This window comes from Oenanthe melanoleuca, chromosome 8 (genome assembly GCF_029582105.1).
Source record: "Oenanthe melanoleuca isolate GR-GAL-2019-014 chromosome 8, OMel1.0, whole genome shotgun sequence".
NCBI lineage: Eukaryota > Metazoa > Chordata > Aves > Passeriformes > Muscicapidae > Oenanthe > Oenanthe melanoleuca.
In genome coordinates, this window is record NC_079342.1 from 25,906,584 (window position 1) to 25,923,957 (window position 17,374).

A 17,374-nucleotide genomic window follows, 5' to 3' on the forward strand; every position below is an offset into this window, starting at 1 on the left:
CTTTTTGAATGTAACTTCTGCCAAAGATCCATTCAAAGAGGGCAGAGAGCTACTTGGGTGTTCAGATTAAGATCATCCAAGTCAGCATGCAAACACTCTAAGGTGGGCTCTCACTCATCCTGCCAGAAGAATTTGGTGCAACAACTATTTGATTACAATTTATATTCCATTAAAAATAGTATTTAAAAGTAGTAAGCTTTTAAGGCTGCAAGGTCAAACTTTCAGGAGAAAGAAGATTGCCAGGCTCAGGCAGGATAACCCTTCTGGCCTTATATGCCTATTCACTATGACAGACTTTATTCAGAGGATCATGTGCAATTTTTGCACAGAATCTCCTTATCATTCAATGCACAGGGTTAGACATTTCATTAAATCTTTTCAAAGAACTCTAATCCATAAAAATCCATCGGAGATAACTTGGTGAATGGTTGATATTTGGCAATCAAAGAGTTGAGTGGGAGCCTGTGGGCTGGGAGATGTCAGGCAGTAATGCTTTCTGCACTAAAACTGACTTTGTCTGGAAATTTCTAACTGCAATTACTGTCAAGTAAAAGTACCTTTTTGTGCCAGTTTGGCAGAAATATGTAATGATGGCTTACAAGGTAGATTAGCTACCAACACAGCAGGTGATGGAATTAGCCTTGGTGGCATAACAAAGGGGAGCTGCAGAGCTGCCACCAGCTGGCTGGATGTGGGTGGAAGGAAATTGTAGGGACAATATGTGAGCAGCACAACGTGAATTCTCTCCCCAAAGCCTTGGGGAGTCCACAGTAGCACTGCAGGGCAGGACTCAGGGAGAAAAGGGCAGCTTCCTTCACCCCCACAAATGCCATGGGCTCTGCTGCCAGGAGAAAAAAACATTTCCAATTCAATTGTTTTCCTTGTGGCAAAGCTGAGATTCCCACTCAGGGTATTTAAAAGCTAAAAATCAAGCATCCACAGTAGAACTTAAACTGGTCAAGATCAGGCTTTCCACACAGGCAGGCAACACATCAGGTAAGCTGAAGTGCTTCTAGTGCCTGCCTAAAGCAGTCTTACCAAAGCAAGCACACAGCTGCATTTTCTTTCAAAATACTACTGAAGCCTTTTAAGAGAGAGGGGGAATAATCCAGATTCTGGCAGTGGGGAATATTTCACAAATCATATATGCTTTGGCATCAAGCCCTTAAAGCTAGGGGCCTTTACTCACAGGCTTTGCTGGGAGAGATCCACCCACCTCAAGTGGGATTAATTAAAAGAGGCATGTATCATGCAAATAGTTTCTGTTTCCTTACAGAAATATTCAGAGCACATAACCCAAACCAGCTTTAGAATCAGAGCAAAGCAGGGAAGAAAATTATTTCCTGCTCTCCTAACTCTTTTCCTTTCCCTTTACATCAAGGGAGGAACAGTGAGAAAATGCCAAGAGCTCACCATTTCTTTGATTAAATGCTAATAAACTAGAAGAAAAAAAATGTGTTTGCAAAGACAGGGGCTGTATCTCATGGTAAAGTGCCAAATTTTCCACACCAAATGTCTGCTAATCTGCTCACTGGACTAGGAAAATCATATTTTTATCTTAAGGCAGAAGAGGAGAAAACAAAAACTTCGTATTTCTTCAGCATGTCAGGCTTTTCAGCTCCACGTGACAGGGACAGGGGCTGCAACAGCAAGCTCCTTTAGAAAGTGAGATAAACTTTAAAAATACTGCTCTCTTCTCAGGAAGCTGAACTATTTCCCTAGATAAGACAGATCCCAACGCTTCAAGGAATCACTGCAGAAAATGGTGGTGGAACAGTCAGAGCACAGAGCCCCAGTTCAAAAATAAGTCACAGAAAAAGCTCAAGTTTCCACAAGAACTCTTCCTTAAAACTCTTTTTTTCCCCTTTTAATATCTCAGACCCATTTTCTGAGTCAATTTCCTATGATCCTGCAAAGGCTGTTATTAAAACCAGACCAAGCGTAGCTGAAATTCCAGGGCTCAAAAGAAACATTTAATAGGGCAGGAGCTGGCCACACTGTCCCCCTCAGGTGATTTCCCCTGCAGCCCCTTCCCTGGGATTTCCTCCCTCGCAGTTTAGTCAGCAGGAGAAACCTGAAGTTTCAGCAGAATGGCAAACCCTTCCTTCATTCTTTAGCACTTGAGATTTTTTTTCTGTCTGAGGCTTTCATAGCTCTAAAAGAGAGAACTAGGATCCAGTCCAGAAGATGTGTATTGCAGATTATTTTTTTCCACAAAAATGTCAGGCAGTCTCACATTCAATTCTGTATCCAGCTAGAGCATTTTAAAATCACTGACCTCCTTTATCCACCACTGCTGTTCATGCCACCAGTGGTGCTCCCACACTGAGTCGTCCCCATGGCTGCTTACCCACGTGTCTTTTGAGTGCTAGAAAATTCCTTTCTGGTCTCCATCCCACCTATCACTTAGGCATGAAAAAGATGATCATCAGACATGCTCTTGGCAAAGGAAAGGAAAAGCAGTGTCCATGCACAACCACAGCAGGGAGGGGAAGGAGATGCATAGGTTGGCAGGCGAGGGGACAGGAGCCATGGTTCTCTCTGGCAGCACAGCTGGTAAAACTGCACCTCAGCTCATTGATTTGGCCTCTGATGGCTCAGAGGAAATAGCAGGGCCAGCCCCAGGCTCAGCCCCAGCCTCTCCCAGCCTTCTTCCCTACCAGTGCAAAGTTTGGAATGGCAATTCCAGGTTTTTCCCCATCGGTCCCTGCTGTGAGCTACAGGATATCCATTGAGGTGAAAGAGTGTTTCATGGCTGGGCATTGATGCAACAATGCCCTTTTCATAGCAAATATATTAAAATACTTCATTCCTTTGATATACCTCATTTATTTATGCTTTCTATTATAAAGGGTAATTATATTAGAAACACTGAGCCTCAAATTTAATTTACTGACAACTACGACAGATCTCACCTATTTAAAAGAAAATTCTCCAAAGCTTCTCAATTACCATTTTTAAAATTGAAAATGTGCACATTTTATTTTTGTTCCTATTTAGCTGGCTCTTTTTTTTTTCCCAAACTGTGAGTACTTTCAATCTAACAGTTAATTTATCAAAAATGGAGAAACCCCTTTGTTCCAACATTGCCTTATCTGCCCACGCCTCTCATAATTTAGAACATTAATGAATCCCTCAGAATAAGAGGTTTTACTATATATATATATATATAAGTGATTAGGTGTATTACATCATTGTGAAAATAAACATTAAGGACATTCTATTCTTATAACTTATATAAAAGAGTAGTTAATGCCACAGAAAATTATACAATATGCAAAGCTACTGATAAATGCAAAGCCCTGGGAAGGAAAGGAAATAATGTACTGAAGATAATCTTGTTCCTTAACTAATTGCTTGGTACCATATGATGTACTCTGTCAGACAGCTAGGGACTGTTGGCAACTGGCTGGAAATTACTGGTTTTGCAGGACAAGAATCAGACTCCTACCAGTTTGTTCCACTGCTTCTACAAGAATTAGCTCTTGTTCTGTCCCAGGAGAGGCCTTGCTTCCTCTGGTGAGGGTTCAGAAGGGCAGGAGTGGGGAGCTGCCCCTCTCCTGGTGGGGGTAGGTGACCTCTCTCTCTCTCTGAGCCCCTGTGAGGGTACAACACAACCACAAACTGGGGTTTTTAATGTAAACAAATCAGGGGCTTCCAACTGACCGACTAGAATGTTGTTCAATGAAAAAGTATTCCTATCTTTTCAAACAGGGCATGTGCCAAAAATTGATTCCACCAAACACCTTTGACTGTGTAGAGAACGCCCAGTTTTGCTTTGCTACAAGACTTTTTCTCCACAACAGCACATGCCACAAATTGGTTCCACCAAACACTTTGTGTAGAGAACGCCCAGTTTTGCTTTGCCTTTTCTCCCTTGTAGGGTGCAGAGTGAGTCATGCCAGAGGGAGAGAGCCATGCCAGCAGCAGAAGAGCCAGCTCCTTACCTTGGCACGCTGGGAGGAGCCCGGCTGGGCCGAGAGGGGACCTGGGGAGGTGCTCCATGGGCCTCAGCACTGGGGAAAGGCAGCGCTCCCGGGCGGAACGGGACCGGCGGAGCCCCCGACTGCGGGCCTGGAGACGGGATGGCAGGGGCGGGTCCTCGGCCAGATAAAGGTCTGCTCGGGGGGGTGTTCAGTGTGGGTCTCCTCGGAGTTGAAGGACTTGGAGGAGGTGATCTGGTGGAATAGTAGAGATTTTAAAAGTTCAGTAAGGTGGGGGTTTGGGTTTTGGGTTTTCTTTGATGTATTTTATTTTACTTTCGACAAAAAAACCTACGACAGATGGTTTTTATTGGCATTTTCCTTTGCTGTCAGTGTCAGAGGATCACATACAATTAAGTCTCATGTGTTTCCCACTGACAACATACAAGCAAAGAGGTAAATATAATGGATTGTATTATTCAAGTCCTAATAATGTTTTGTTAAGTGGAATTTCTAGGACGTGGAGCCTGAGATGCTGGATTATTGTAACACCTTGCAAAAGGAAGCCAAGTGGATACACGACTGGGGTGACAGAAGGAGCTGCTATTTGTGATGCCTACAGAGGCTGCCTAGAACAGAATTTAGACAGAGTTAAAGGAATAAAGTAGGGATTATTAAAAGCCCTTCAAAGGATTCACTTTGGGCAGTGCAAGAGCCCAGCTGTGGCTGCACCCAAGATGGACCCAAGATGGACTCCAAGTCACAAGTTTTCACACTTTTATAAGTTTTGGTCCATTTCCATATTGGGGTTAATTGTCCCATTCCAGCTCCAGGTTCTGCAGTCCCATCCTCCCAGATTCTCTCCTCAGTTCTGCTGTTTGCACTTTTTGGGGCTGAAGCTGCAGCGTGTCCTTGTTTCTGGGGCTGGAAAAGGATGGTTTTGTGTGACTGAGCTGGGAGGAGAACTTGTAACACTTTATATGGAGTTCAGAGTCACACACTAATGCAGTACAGAATTTGGAAAATATAACAGCTAAGATTTAAGGCATCATTTGAAGCATCACAGAAGCTAAGTCCACTGGATGGTCTTTTGCAAGGCAAATATCCTGCTGGTGCTCACATAAACATACCCACAGAACACATATATATGGGAAACCATTTTGATTTTGAGCGTCTTCCCAACAAAACAGGCAGGGAGGGAGCTCCTGATGCCGACCTCATCTTCCTGTCCTGAATTTCGTGGCAATCCGGATTGGAGGCTCCTCACCTGCGTGCCTGCTGAAGCCAGGAGTCATCCACAGGAGGGGGGGCAGGGGTGGAGACAGTGCTGGTGCTGATGTCCCCGATGATGGCCAGCGCCTCCTTCAGCGCCTGGTACATGCGCAGGGTCTCGTCGCGCCGCTGCGCCTGCTCCGCCGACTCCTCCATCAGAGTGTTCTGGTCCTCGGAGGAATACAGGTGAGCCAGCAGCTCGGCGTTGATGAATTCTTTCACCTATTTCATCAGACAAAAAAAACCAAAAAAACAACAAAATTCAAACCACCAAAGAAATAAACAAAAATCTCTATGGAAAACGCAACGCTGAGCAAATACAGGGGGAGATCGATGGAAGCAGGAGATTTAATCACAGATTAATTACCACCTTACACCAGTTCTACCACAATTCTGCATCTCTGAGGTGACTCCTCTGCTTACAGTTCATTTCAAATAGGTTTCTCAACAGCTCCCAGGAGCCAGATGGCATTTGGGGCCATTTCTAAAGGCTTGACTGGGAAGTAAATGGCAGTACCATCAGATATAAATTCCCCAGGAATCAGAATTTTCAGGCTTTATGTCATACCTGTCAATTACTTTCTTAGCAACAATTTACCCTACTGTAGACAGTGTCAGATTCTGAAGATCCCATCCACACAAACTGAAGGGAGAAGTCTCCAAGTAATTTAATTTACTATATTGATTTCCTGCTATGCCTGCCCTGGTTATGGAAACCTGGGCCACATTAAGAGACATAAAAAGCTAGAGGTACTCTGACTAAATAAGACTGTGGTAAATAGACCAACTGCTGACCTACTAAATCCTTGCATTGGAGACTTTTGTTGCTGTTCTGATCTATTTCTCATCTGCTGCTTTGCTCTATAAAGCTTTTTTGAGCTGGAGATACTGATGATAATACATTCCCAGGATTCTGATTACATAAACCTGAGCTCTATTTGCACATGGGTTTGTGCTTGTTTTGGGATTTAAACTCTGCCAGTGAGACTAAGGCACTGTTTGTGTTTAGACAGAGTCAGTGAGAGCAGTCAGCCAGAGCAGGGACCCTTTCTGGTCACCAGCAATGAGCAGGCAGCCAGGACAGACCTCACAGGGAAACAAAACCATCTTGCCTGGCCTTGGCTGTCAGCTCCCATTCACGTATGACAGGAGATGCACAAATTCTTAGCAAAGCCTGCAAAACTTTTCCATGAGTTTCATGCTGTTTTCCAGTAGATGGTACTGATCAAGAGCCAGAGTACACTACTTTCCTTGTGATTGCCAAAAACTCTGCATTAAAAACAGATATCATAGTTAAACAGCATCACATTCTGCTCGATGAAATGAGCATTTTAATGGCATCACTTCAAAAAAAGAAGTCCTAGAATTAGATTAAGGCCAGAGCTGATTGTAAACGCATTGTTAAACCACAAATATCTGTTTGAAAAAAATCAGCCTGTGACAATTATCCTGAGAGGTCCCTGTCTGTCACTGGCAGAGGATTTGAGTAAATCCCTGAACTCCTCTGGAAAGGGAAGGCTGATATGTTAAGGATGCTTCTTGGATCAGCCTCCTGCCCTCCTGTCCTAGACAGAGGAAGATCTTCCACTAGAGCCACTTTCTCCAGCTTGGAAATGGAAGGGAAAGTGATGCTTACTCATGTTTGCTCCTTTCTGGAAAGCAGACTCACAGGAATGCTTTAAAACATTTTCCTTCACAGACATCAAGCCTGCAGTCAAAGCTGAACCGTAGCAAGCATCCAAATGCCAGTGCCCCAAATCTGCCCTGGCACTCTGACGTGGGGTAAGGTGGGCTTGGAACCTCAGCAGTGGAAGAGAACACATGGCACTGCCTCAAATGCAAACAGAACCCATTCATTGACCCACAGTTTGGCAGTAACAAGTCCTCTGGAGTTTTTCTCCTCAGCTGAGATCACTATCAGCACTGTTTATGGAGCATACACTGACTGCTCTTAAGATCACCCCTCTAGTATAATCCAGGATACCAAGGCACCATGAAATACAAATTTGTGTATGTGTGTTGTTTTTGGGCATGTTTGAATTGGTAATGGTAACTCAATGCAGCTCTGTGTGGTAAATGTATTTTCTTTTAAGGTAATCAACATCCACCCGAGGGGAAGAACAAGGGATGCACTTGGAATACAATAATCTATGCTTAGGCCCCAAAATATGCTCAGGGACAGCCTCTAATTATTTTCTATATGCTGATTTTGAATCTGATACTTTCCTCGAATTGTAAGTACTTGTTTATGGGCCCACAAAGTGGAAAGGAAGTTCTAGGAAAACTTGGGAGGTTGCAATTGTCATGGAAACAAATTCCTTGGGATCGATTTGTTTCCAGAGTTTGAGAGGCAACATGATGGGGCAGCAGAAAATACAGAATATGTTCATTAAGGGGGAGAGAGGGTGTTTTCACTTAATCCTGGTGGATGGATTGGACTTCTGAATGCTCCAAGGAGCACACACACACAATACAGCAGGACCCACCTTCCATCCCAGCTCCACTCCTTTCCAGATCTTTGCACAGCCTTTTGGCAGGGCTCAGGACTCTTGATTCAACCACTTCTTTTTCTTTTCAATAGCTCTGATTTTTAAGAATTGCTATTTTACCTATTGTTTTCAAAATGATATTTTGCTGCCTATGGTGTACAGAAACAAACTCTTTAATGCTTGTAGTGTCACTCTTCAGAGTTCTTTCAAATGTTTTGATTCTTTGCCACAAATTTAAACTCTAGGATGGAGGTGTAGGCCACAGCTCACTATGAAGCCCAAATGCAGCTTGGGACTATGAGGTCAGCTGAAAGGTAGCTGATATTTTAGGTGTGTGGTTTCTGTGTGCCAGCCTGGCAGGCTTTATTAATGTCACCAACAGCTGATGAGACTGAAAACACAAAATCTTCCAGTGATGGACTTGAGAGGGACGCACACACTTCAGAGACCCCTAAACGATTCCAGATGAGGAGGTGAGTGGCAGAAAATTTAATGTAAGCTTTCAAAAGCAACTGCTCACTGAGTTCTGCTGTTTATGAAATGAAAGCTACACCCCAGCCTTTCCAAAGGCACTGGAGATAGGCTAAGTCAAAGCAATGATCTGGAAAGAGCAGTGAGGACATACATTCAACCTAAGAAGTCTGGAGCATGGCTGGTTTCCAGAAAAAAAAAGGGTAATTCCATTGCTCCCATGGTTTTTTGTAAAAACTCACCCATGACTAGAGCATTACTTCGATCCTGACTCCCCTAAACCCAAAGAAGTGAATAAAAAATCTCTTGCTCTCGTGCAAAAATTCTGCTCATACTAAATACACCAGGAAATCCCACTGAAATTTCCTGTCCAACCATCTAACTCCTAAGTGCAATATAAATTCCACAGGGCTAATGAAATCCATCAGATGAAGGCTAGAGGTGGCTCTGAGTCAAAAGCAAATGCTACCTTCTAATCACATTTGCCTCACAGCATATTGCACTTGTAAAGGCTGATTGGTTTGATGACCTCTCAGAAATGGTGCTGCTCACAACTAGCAGGGGCTGTGCCTCCCATTAGTAATTTATATGGCAGCAGTGGCACTAATATTAAGCTTAGTTTTCATCAAGGCCCATTCAGAACTCAGCCAGGATGTGAAGGCTGAGATCCCACTGCAGTGGAAAAACAATGCTATCTCCAAGCTGTATTTTTAACCAAATAATCTTCAGATCTAAGAAAGACACACACAATAAATCAACCAACCACATCTGCTTATCTAAACAACAGTGTCCAAAGCTTGCAGATTTATTCCTTGAAAATGGTAACCTGAAAATATAAAGAAACCCAAACAAAGTAAGAACTGCTTTCTGAACCCGTGACAAAAGCCTGCAGATTGAAAATTGAGGAAGCACAACTCTGCTCTGCTGCTCTCACAGGCTGCAGAGCTCCCAACTCCTTTTCCTGTTATATCAAAAGCAACACATCAAATAAAAACCAAAACAAAACCACCCCACCTTGATTCACCTTTAATTAATAACTTATGTTAAGATGTAAATTAATTCAGTCTTTAGGATTTTGGGTTAAGCACTCAAGGCAGTGTGCCAGCCTTTGAGAAGGCTGCAGAACCTCCAAGCACTGTGGAATATTGGAATATTTTGTCTACGAGTGTGATATTTATTCTTCTCTTTAGTACCTGCTGTTGCTGTTGTATTCCAGAGGTGTGTTTGAGAGTGAGAGATCTGACAGACACACCTTGAACTAATTTAGAGCCGTGGCTGCTACTTACATTATTGATCATGAGGTGCATGATTGTTTTCGGTATCAAATCTCGGATACATTTGTTAATAATAGACATGTAGGAGTCCACAAGATTTCGAATTGTCTCCACCTGTCTTTCCAGCTGGGGGTCCATTGAAAAATTATCTGCTTGGCCATTCTCTTCAGTTTCAGTCTACAAAGAAGAAAAAAAAAAAAAAAGCTTTTCAGATTGCAGTAAACTTGAAATATGCTGGAGGAAAAACCCCTGGACTTGAACTGTAGTTATCCAGCAATATAACTCATACAAAGACTATCCATAGGTTAAAATATGATGTCTTGGCTGTTTAACATCAGTGTTCAGCATCATGAAATTTGGACCTTTATAGTTTAATGCCAAATGCGACCTTTTGCACGAAGTACATGTATGTGTTTCCACAGAAATTTGTAATTTTATGTTAAAGAAAGTTTTTGGACAAAGACGCACAGTGCTAAATGTCACAGCAAGAAATTATCTCAGATCACTTACTGCAATACTAATTATCAAATTTTGCATCATTCACATTCAGCCAGCTGGACCATGGAAGAAAGCAGCTCCACAAATCTGGATTTTGAATTTTACCCTTCTGTAGGTTAAACCCACCTTTGTTATTTGAGGCTTATTTGTAACAAATTTTGCAGTTCAGTCTCAGACCTGTTAGATGTGAACAGCACCTATATAAAGAAAGGGTTTATAAAAGATAACAGCAAAAGCATCATTGCTTCCAGTGCTCAAGGCTGGATTATATATCTGAGGTCTCTTTTTCATTGGATAGAAAATAAACTTCTCAGTATGTAAACAGCTGATCTAATTAAATACCAGGAACTTTAACTAGAAGCTAAAAGGCCTCTACTTTGCTTCAGTCTGGCCTGTATAAATATAGAAAAACCTAAAAAAAAAAAAACAAAAAAAAAAAAAAAAAAAAAAACAAAAAAACAAACAAAAAAAAAAAAAAAAAAACAAAAAAAAAAAAAAAAAAAAACAAAAAAAAAACAAAAACAAACAAAACACCAAAAAAGAAAGTAACATTCTGGTGAAAATCAAACTGTCTGAGGCTCAAAGATGCCAAAAGAACAGAATTTCTACCCAGACAGTACAAAGAACAGCATTCCCCAAACTCTGCCATAATACTTCTCTCTGAAAATGACCGCCAGAGCATTATTAGCATGAACTACAAAATCTAGATCTCTTCTGTTGGGTACCTAGAAGCATGAAATCACAGAATCACAAAGTGCTTTGAGTTGGAAGGGGCCTTGCAGCTCATCTTGTTCCAACCCCCCTTCCAGGCAGGGACACCTCCCAGCACACCAGGCTGCTCATTGTTCCATCCAACCTGGCCTTGGACATGAAGAACATGAAGAGACAGAAAGCATTTGCAAAAACTGAAGAAGCCAATAAGGAGAACGAGTTGTGTATCAGCCAGAGCCCTGACAGCACAGCTCCATTTGCAACACAGCTTTTAGCTAAAAATTGGCACATGGCTGGTGCTCCAAAGATTTCTGGAGCAGCTGAGATCTGTATCAAACCCACCAGAGAAAGGCCATTAGTGCTAAATATGCAAACATGTCACCAAAGAGGCTTCTTCCTGCATGAAACTGGGCCAGGAAGGGATTCCTAGTTCCATGTGCTGGTGCAGGCTGTGCTTCTGCTCATGGGCAAGTTGACCACTTATAACCTTTTCAACTTCAGCTTGGTCAGTCCAGTCTAAATTAAATGGTGTGTTAAGTTATAGTTTTGTTAAGAAATAAGACCCAGTGTACCATTTAGAAATTAAACTAAGTGTTTGTAAGAGAGGTTTTGAAAGTATGAGTGGATTACTGGAAAAGTAGCTGATCTAAAAATAATTAGTAGTGCTTCCTAAAAATCTTGTGACTGTGGAGGACACTGGAAGAGCTCTTGATAAAAGCTGGGTTTTCAATGCTGTAACATTGGTAGACACTACATTACAAACCTTCATCTTATTGTTAAGAAACTGCAGGTAGCCAAAAGTCACAATGCAAAGACTATTTTCCTTAGCCTCCATGTCTAAGGAAAAACTAATGGCAATTTTCCCTCTGAAATACCAAATAAATAAAAAATAATACATCTATCATATATCTGCAGATTTTAGCCAAGCAACTGCAGGTCAAAAAATGCCCCCTTCCCAGTTCCCCTGAATTTGACATCTATTATTTTTCCTTTCTTCTTTGCCATCTATATAAAGTGCAGTTTGTTCGTGCATATTTTTTCCTTTTTATTTTTTTTTCACTCTTTAAATTACAGATTGCAGTAAGATTCCTAACTGGCTAAGCAGCAAAGTGACAGATGTTTATCATTATCCTCATCAAGTGAATGTAAAGTAAAAATAGTAATTTGTCTCTGATCTTGAAGGCAAAGGGTAATAGTCTCTTGTTTGAAACTGTAACAGAGCTGACTTCATACTGTTGATTTATTTTCTCTGAAATCAAAAAAGATCAATCTTTCATGACTTTACAGTAATTTATTATGAAAGCTTCTGGCCATAGCATTCCTAATGATTTGATGTCTCAACTGAAGGCTTTTCATGCCAGAAACCATCTTGTTTGCATCGCATCATGCAGATGGAAATGTGCTTCCAGCAGATTCCTGTGCCCTCCAGGACACCTCCAAGCATTAGAAAGCTTTCTTTGCTCTGTGCCAACAGCAGCAGCCAGAATTGAGGCTGCCTGGTGAGGCTGGGCATCACAAGTGGCAGAGATGCCCTATTCCACCTCCAGGCCGTTCTTTCACAGCTCTTGTCTACCTGAGCCTCGCAGTGACTCCACCTTCAGTGCAAGCCACCCCTCAGCCCGAGCCCCTGCCACTCCTACAGAAGGCTCCTGCAATGAAAGTCTGCTCAATGAATAAACCCAAAGCAGAACTAGGGAGCAAACCCTCCCAGCTCTGTGACCACCGTGAACAGAATGGCCCAGCTGAGCAGGAAAGGAGAACAAAGAAGGTGCAAACAGGTTTCCGTGCCTCCTTTCCCAGCAGCAGGAGTCCTTTCAGCTCCTCATCCCCAGAAGCCACTAGTTCCAACACCAAGTGTTAAGTGACAGCACATCAATCTAGACTAAGTTGTTAGTCAGTTGACACTTGCTTAATACTGCTATTAATTGTTGACAAGAATGGAATATCTCTACTTCAAAGGAACACAGATGCAATTACTTTAGGGAGTTCTGTAAACCTCCAGCAAAGAAGCTAAGGAAGAAGCTAGAGTGCTAAAAAATAGGTAAAGTAAATTAATTCATCTGGGAAAACTCTAAATCAGAATATGTGATGAAAACACACCAAGGCTACAAAGAAGAAACAGGTGAAAAAACCACAGATGAAGAGAAGGTAAGGTGGGAGCCAGGGTGGTGCTTCCATATACCTTTCCACACACCCACAGACATCCTTCCCTTCTGCTCCCTGCACCTTAGAAGACTAAAAATATCAATCCCTTGTACCCTGCTGTGGGTCTCACTTGTCTTTTAGAAGCTGCTCTGTGATCCCTGCTTAAAAAAGTGCCACTGAAACCCAAGGTGCACCACTCCTACTCTGAACTTCTCTGCATTCAGACACCTTCTGTACTAAGAATGTGTTAAGGATTAACTAATGTGTCATATAAGAGCAGACTAAAAACTGCCTGTGAAATCCAAACCGCTTAAGTTTGTGGGAATTTTACTGTTGGCTGCAGTGGGAATAGGATTTCATCATTTCTACCAGAAAAGTTATCGATCTTTTGAAGATTGTAAACTCTGCTGCAAGAGCAATGATTTAGTGTGGTGCTGGGGATGCAGGCACGAGGAACTGTGTGCAATCCAAAACAAAGGAGTAATACCTTAGGATATCAGGGTAATTTTTCTGATTGTAGAAATTATAAGGAAGTTCAAGAATGTCCCACGGAAACTTAATGAAAAGTGATTCCTTTTGAAATTCACAGCAAAACTGGGTAACACACTGAAAACAGTCCTGAGCTGGCCACACAGAGAGAGCAATACTTCTAATTTCCATGATTTCATTACATTCAGGGCAGCTGCCAACATATTTAAGAAGGTCTTGTATAACATTCCTGATGTCAGCTCCAAGAAGGAGCATTTGTCTAGCATTTTCATTAGAGAAGTGTATCAAGCAATTTTCTCTAATCAAAAAGGCATTCTATTAACAGTGACCAAGAGGAAGCAGACTGGAAGGTGACTGACTCAAGGGTAAAAATCAGAGCAGCAGCAAAGCAATGCCCATGGCTGCAGTAAGAAATTGCTCATTTAAAAGCTGCTTTCAGCTCTTTCATTTACAGTTCCAAGTTCGTAACAACAACGACCACCTGAGAATTAATTATGCCAGCCAGATTGTATTTATGTTTTAATTCACAGCTGCTGAAAATACATATAAAATCTATTTTATGTATCCCTGTCCAAGTAAGTTTTTTCTTTAATGCACCAACACTCAGCACACTGCAGTTGTCCTTACCCCCCTGCTTTTCCCTAAATCTTTACAATTGATTTTCTCTTCATTGCAGTTTGATGCTGGATATATAATTTAGCTAAGATCCTCTCAGCTGTACATAGCGTGCCTTTTGCCAGAGGATTGCTGAAACCACATGATGGCTTCACACAGCGAGGTTTTCTTACTGGAAGGAACCACAAGTAAATGACAATACATTACTTTTGTGTATTTACAACAAAGCAAGCAGCAGAAAAAGAACACTTCCCGGGTAGCTTGGAAGCTGTCCTTTTCCCTCACAGAGGGTGACTTTGCCACTCTCTTCCATGCTTTCAGCATGTCCTGACTTTGTACTGCTGTTCCTTTTACTGAGCCACCCACAGGCTGTCCCTTTCAGCTGCTGTGCCTTCAGCAGCAGCACTGAACTGCTCCAAGCAGAGGCTATGCTCTGCTTTTCCCTCACACACACCATCTCTCCCACTTCATAACCCCCAGAAGAATGATACACCCTGGTGCAAGTTGGTTCACAAGTATTTCACTCTCTGGATTAGCCTAAACCAGCATTTACTCCAATTCTTCTCTGTGGTTCCAGACATTGCCCAGTTGAGTTGGGTTGATGTGGCCAGAAATGTGAATTCTGTCACCATCTGTTGAGCTGGGTGGGGCAGTGACCCTGATCTCCTGGCACATATTATCTGCTCATGGGCCAGCTTTAAACCAGCTGGGCAATCATCTTTATCTTTCCCACAGCCCATCCTCCCTCCAGGAAGATATCATCTGCTGCTGGCCCATTCAGTCCCACTGCATGGCTGATAAAATTCCATCATCCCACTGGGAGATGCTCCAGCCAGGGGAGCAGCCAAGCCTTTCCTACCCAGATAAAAACTGAGATTTTGGACACCAAGGGACCTTCTTTCCACTGCATTCCAGAGGAAAGCCAGACCTTTCCACATCATCCCTGCACCTTCAGAGGAAACTGCACCTTCTCCAGGAGCACTGCTCCAGCTGAACCACATCTGCCCCTGCAGGAGGATGCAGCCACCATTGAATGGGACTGTGCCAACACCCTGACTGACTGACGGGTGTCAGCTTGGATTCTGACTCTGGCAGTGTTTGGGGATTGTTCTTTGTAATTCTGTATTTCTATTTTAATTTCCCTAGTAAAGAACTGTTATTCCTAATTCCCATATCTTTGGCTGAGAACCCCTTAATTTCAAAATTATAGTAATAATTTGGAGGGAGGGGGTTTACATTCTCCATTTCAAAGAGAAGTTTCTGCCTTTATTGGCAGACACCTGTCCTTCAAACTAGGACACCAGTATAGACCATTAGGTGAATCCACACACTGGTCCCCAGGTACCTGCATGGCTTTGACCACCCCAAACATTCAGAATCTGTCAGGCTCTCTGCCTTATTCCATAAAGAAGCTGATTTGGAACTGTGAGACTGAGAGGAATTATGTACTCCTAGAACTCCAAGAAATCTGGATTTACTTTCATCTGACAGTTCTTAACAGGTTGATAACTAATCATGGCAAATTAATCCAATCTCCTTTTAGAGCAGGGATTCAGATCTTACAGGTATTAATACAGATACCACACATTTCACATTTCAGTAAAGCTTTCTGACACAATCTCAAGTGACATTTTCATTAATGGAAGTGTGCTTTCCCTGCAGTTACTGGTTGGATGCTCATTGCATAGGAAAGCTGTCAGTGGCTCACTGGCAAACTGGAGAACTGCATCAAGGGGACTTTCACATGGGCTGTGGTTTATAATGTGCTTATTCAAAGCTTAATGCTCAGGGTGGTGGGTTATAGTCTGGGTTTATTACATGTACAGATGAGAACAAACTGGAAGGGAATGTGAACAAGTCAGATGACAGCACCAGAGTTCACAATGACCTAGAGAAACAGGTTCCAAATCTAGATGAATTCATTATGAATAGAAGGTATTTGACTTCACATTCTCCTGAGCTGGAAGGGACCTGCAAGGATCATCAAGTCCAGCTCCTGGCCCTGCACAGGACACCCCAAGAATCCCACCATGAGGTTCCATAGGCAGGAATAAATAATTTTTAAACACAGAGTGTAAGAATGGCCACTTAAGGAGCAGTTCAGCAGAAAAGGAGCTGTGTCCACAGTGCAATAGAAACAGAGCATGAGTCAATAATGTCTGGCTATTATGAAATCAGTACAAGAATTGTGCATCCAGTGCTGGTTATCACACCACCAGAAATTTAAGGAGCATTTTGAGAATGTTCACAGGAAGCCATTGAAGATGGTTCAGGGCTCTGTAAAATATTACCTGAAGGGACCAGGTAGGATAAATTGGGACTGATGAGTTCCAAAGAAATCACTTGTGGAAGGGCAGAGGTAAGTATCTTTGCAGACAACAAAAGATGTCAAATAAATATTTGGAAAGTGTTATATGGTAAGGACAGAAGTAGAAGCACAGAAATAGATGGACTAGGAGAGCTGCAAATCTCTTTCAAGGATTAGAGCAGCATCCCTCAGAAAAAAACCTAGGTACAGAGATTTCCCTTGAGAAAAAGGAATAGGCAACCTCTCACATCCCTTCTATCCAGCAGATGCTATTGGGTGCAAAGTGCTGATGAAATTACCCACAGCACTGCAACAAGAAGAGAGATTCCTGAAAATACAAAAACCAAAACATTAAAAATTAGAGTAACTTCTACTTTTTGTTCTATGCAAAGTTCAAGTAAAAAAAATAAAACCTTGCTGTGGGGGGAATAGCTTTCTCCTCTCAAAGGATCTGCACTCCAATTTCACCATTTGCTGCCATGTATGTCTCTCACACAAAGGACTTTTACATAACCCTCCCTGCACTGCAAGTTTTGACTGGGGGCCAACAGCTGCTTCATGCCTTTCAGAACAGACTGCTGGGCAAGCAAAAGCAGAAAGAGGCTGGCATAAGGAAAACAGCACCTTTGTTTATAAAACAAATACTACTTTGGAATTTGCAAACTTTTCCGTCAAAGAATTTCCTTGTCATAACAACACATGAAGTGCCCCATATTTATAAGAGAACATTAGGGAAAAAAAAAGTCCCGGATATGAGGTACTATTGGCATGATATCTGCTATTATTTCAGTGTAGAAGGATATCAGTGGATACTGGGAAGTCCAAAAGTGATGAGATACTCTGGAATTCAAGTCATGATGGTGATAATGACTCGAAGTGTAACTATCGGCCCAGATGATGTTCAGGCTGAAATTTCTTGTGGATTTGTTACCAAATGCATGAAACACATTCCCAGAGACAGCAGCCTGATCCAGCAGTGGCCATTAAGTGTGAGGGGAGTAGGATCATTTGCTGAGAAAGGAGGCAATCAATGGGTGGAGGCATCAGCCGGACATGTGAGGATTAAAGGATTAAAACTACTGGCTGTGGTATGCAGTCCCCTAAGAACCAAAACAAATACAAGTCCCAGAGCTTCTACCAAAGATGATGAGAACAGAAAGCAAGAAAATTAGTCATCCA

At 42.3% G+C, this 17,374-nt stretch overlaps 1 protein-coding gene across 5 annotated transcripts in view; it reads right to left on the minus strand.

Annotated features, from left to right (window-relative positions):
- The window catches only part of DNM3 (dynamin 3), a 171,771-nt gene that overhangs the window by 14,695 nt on the left and 139,702 nt on the right, over positions 1 to 17,374 (minus strand). For all 5 annotated transcript variants that reach the window (XM_056497824.1, XM_056497820.1, XM_056497823.1 and 2 more), the window contains 3 exons: positions 9,442 to 9,606; positions 5,191 to 5,417; positions 3,948 to 4,178 (listed from right to left, as the gene is read on the minus strand). In XM_056497824.1, the coding sequence (XP_056353799.1) occupies positions 3,948 to 4,178; positions 5,191 to 5,417; positions 9,442 to 9,606 (623 nt within the window). The remainder of the gene's footprint in view (positions 1 to 3,947; positions 4,179 to 5,190; positions 5,418 to 9,441; positions 9,607 to 17,374) is intronic.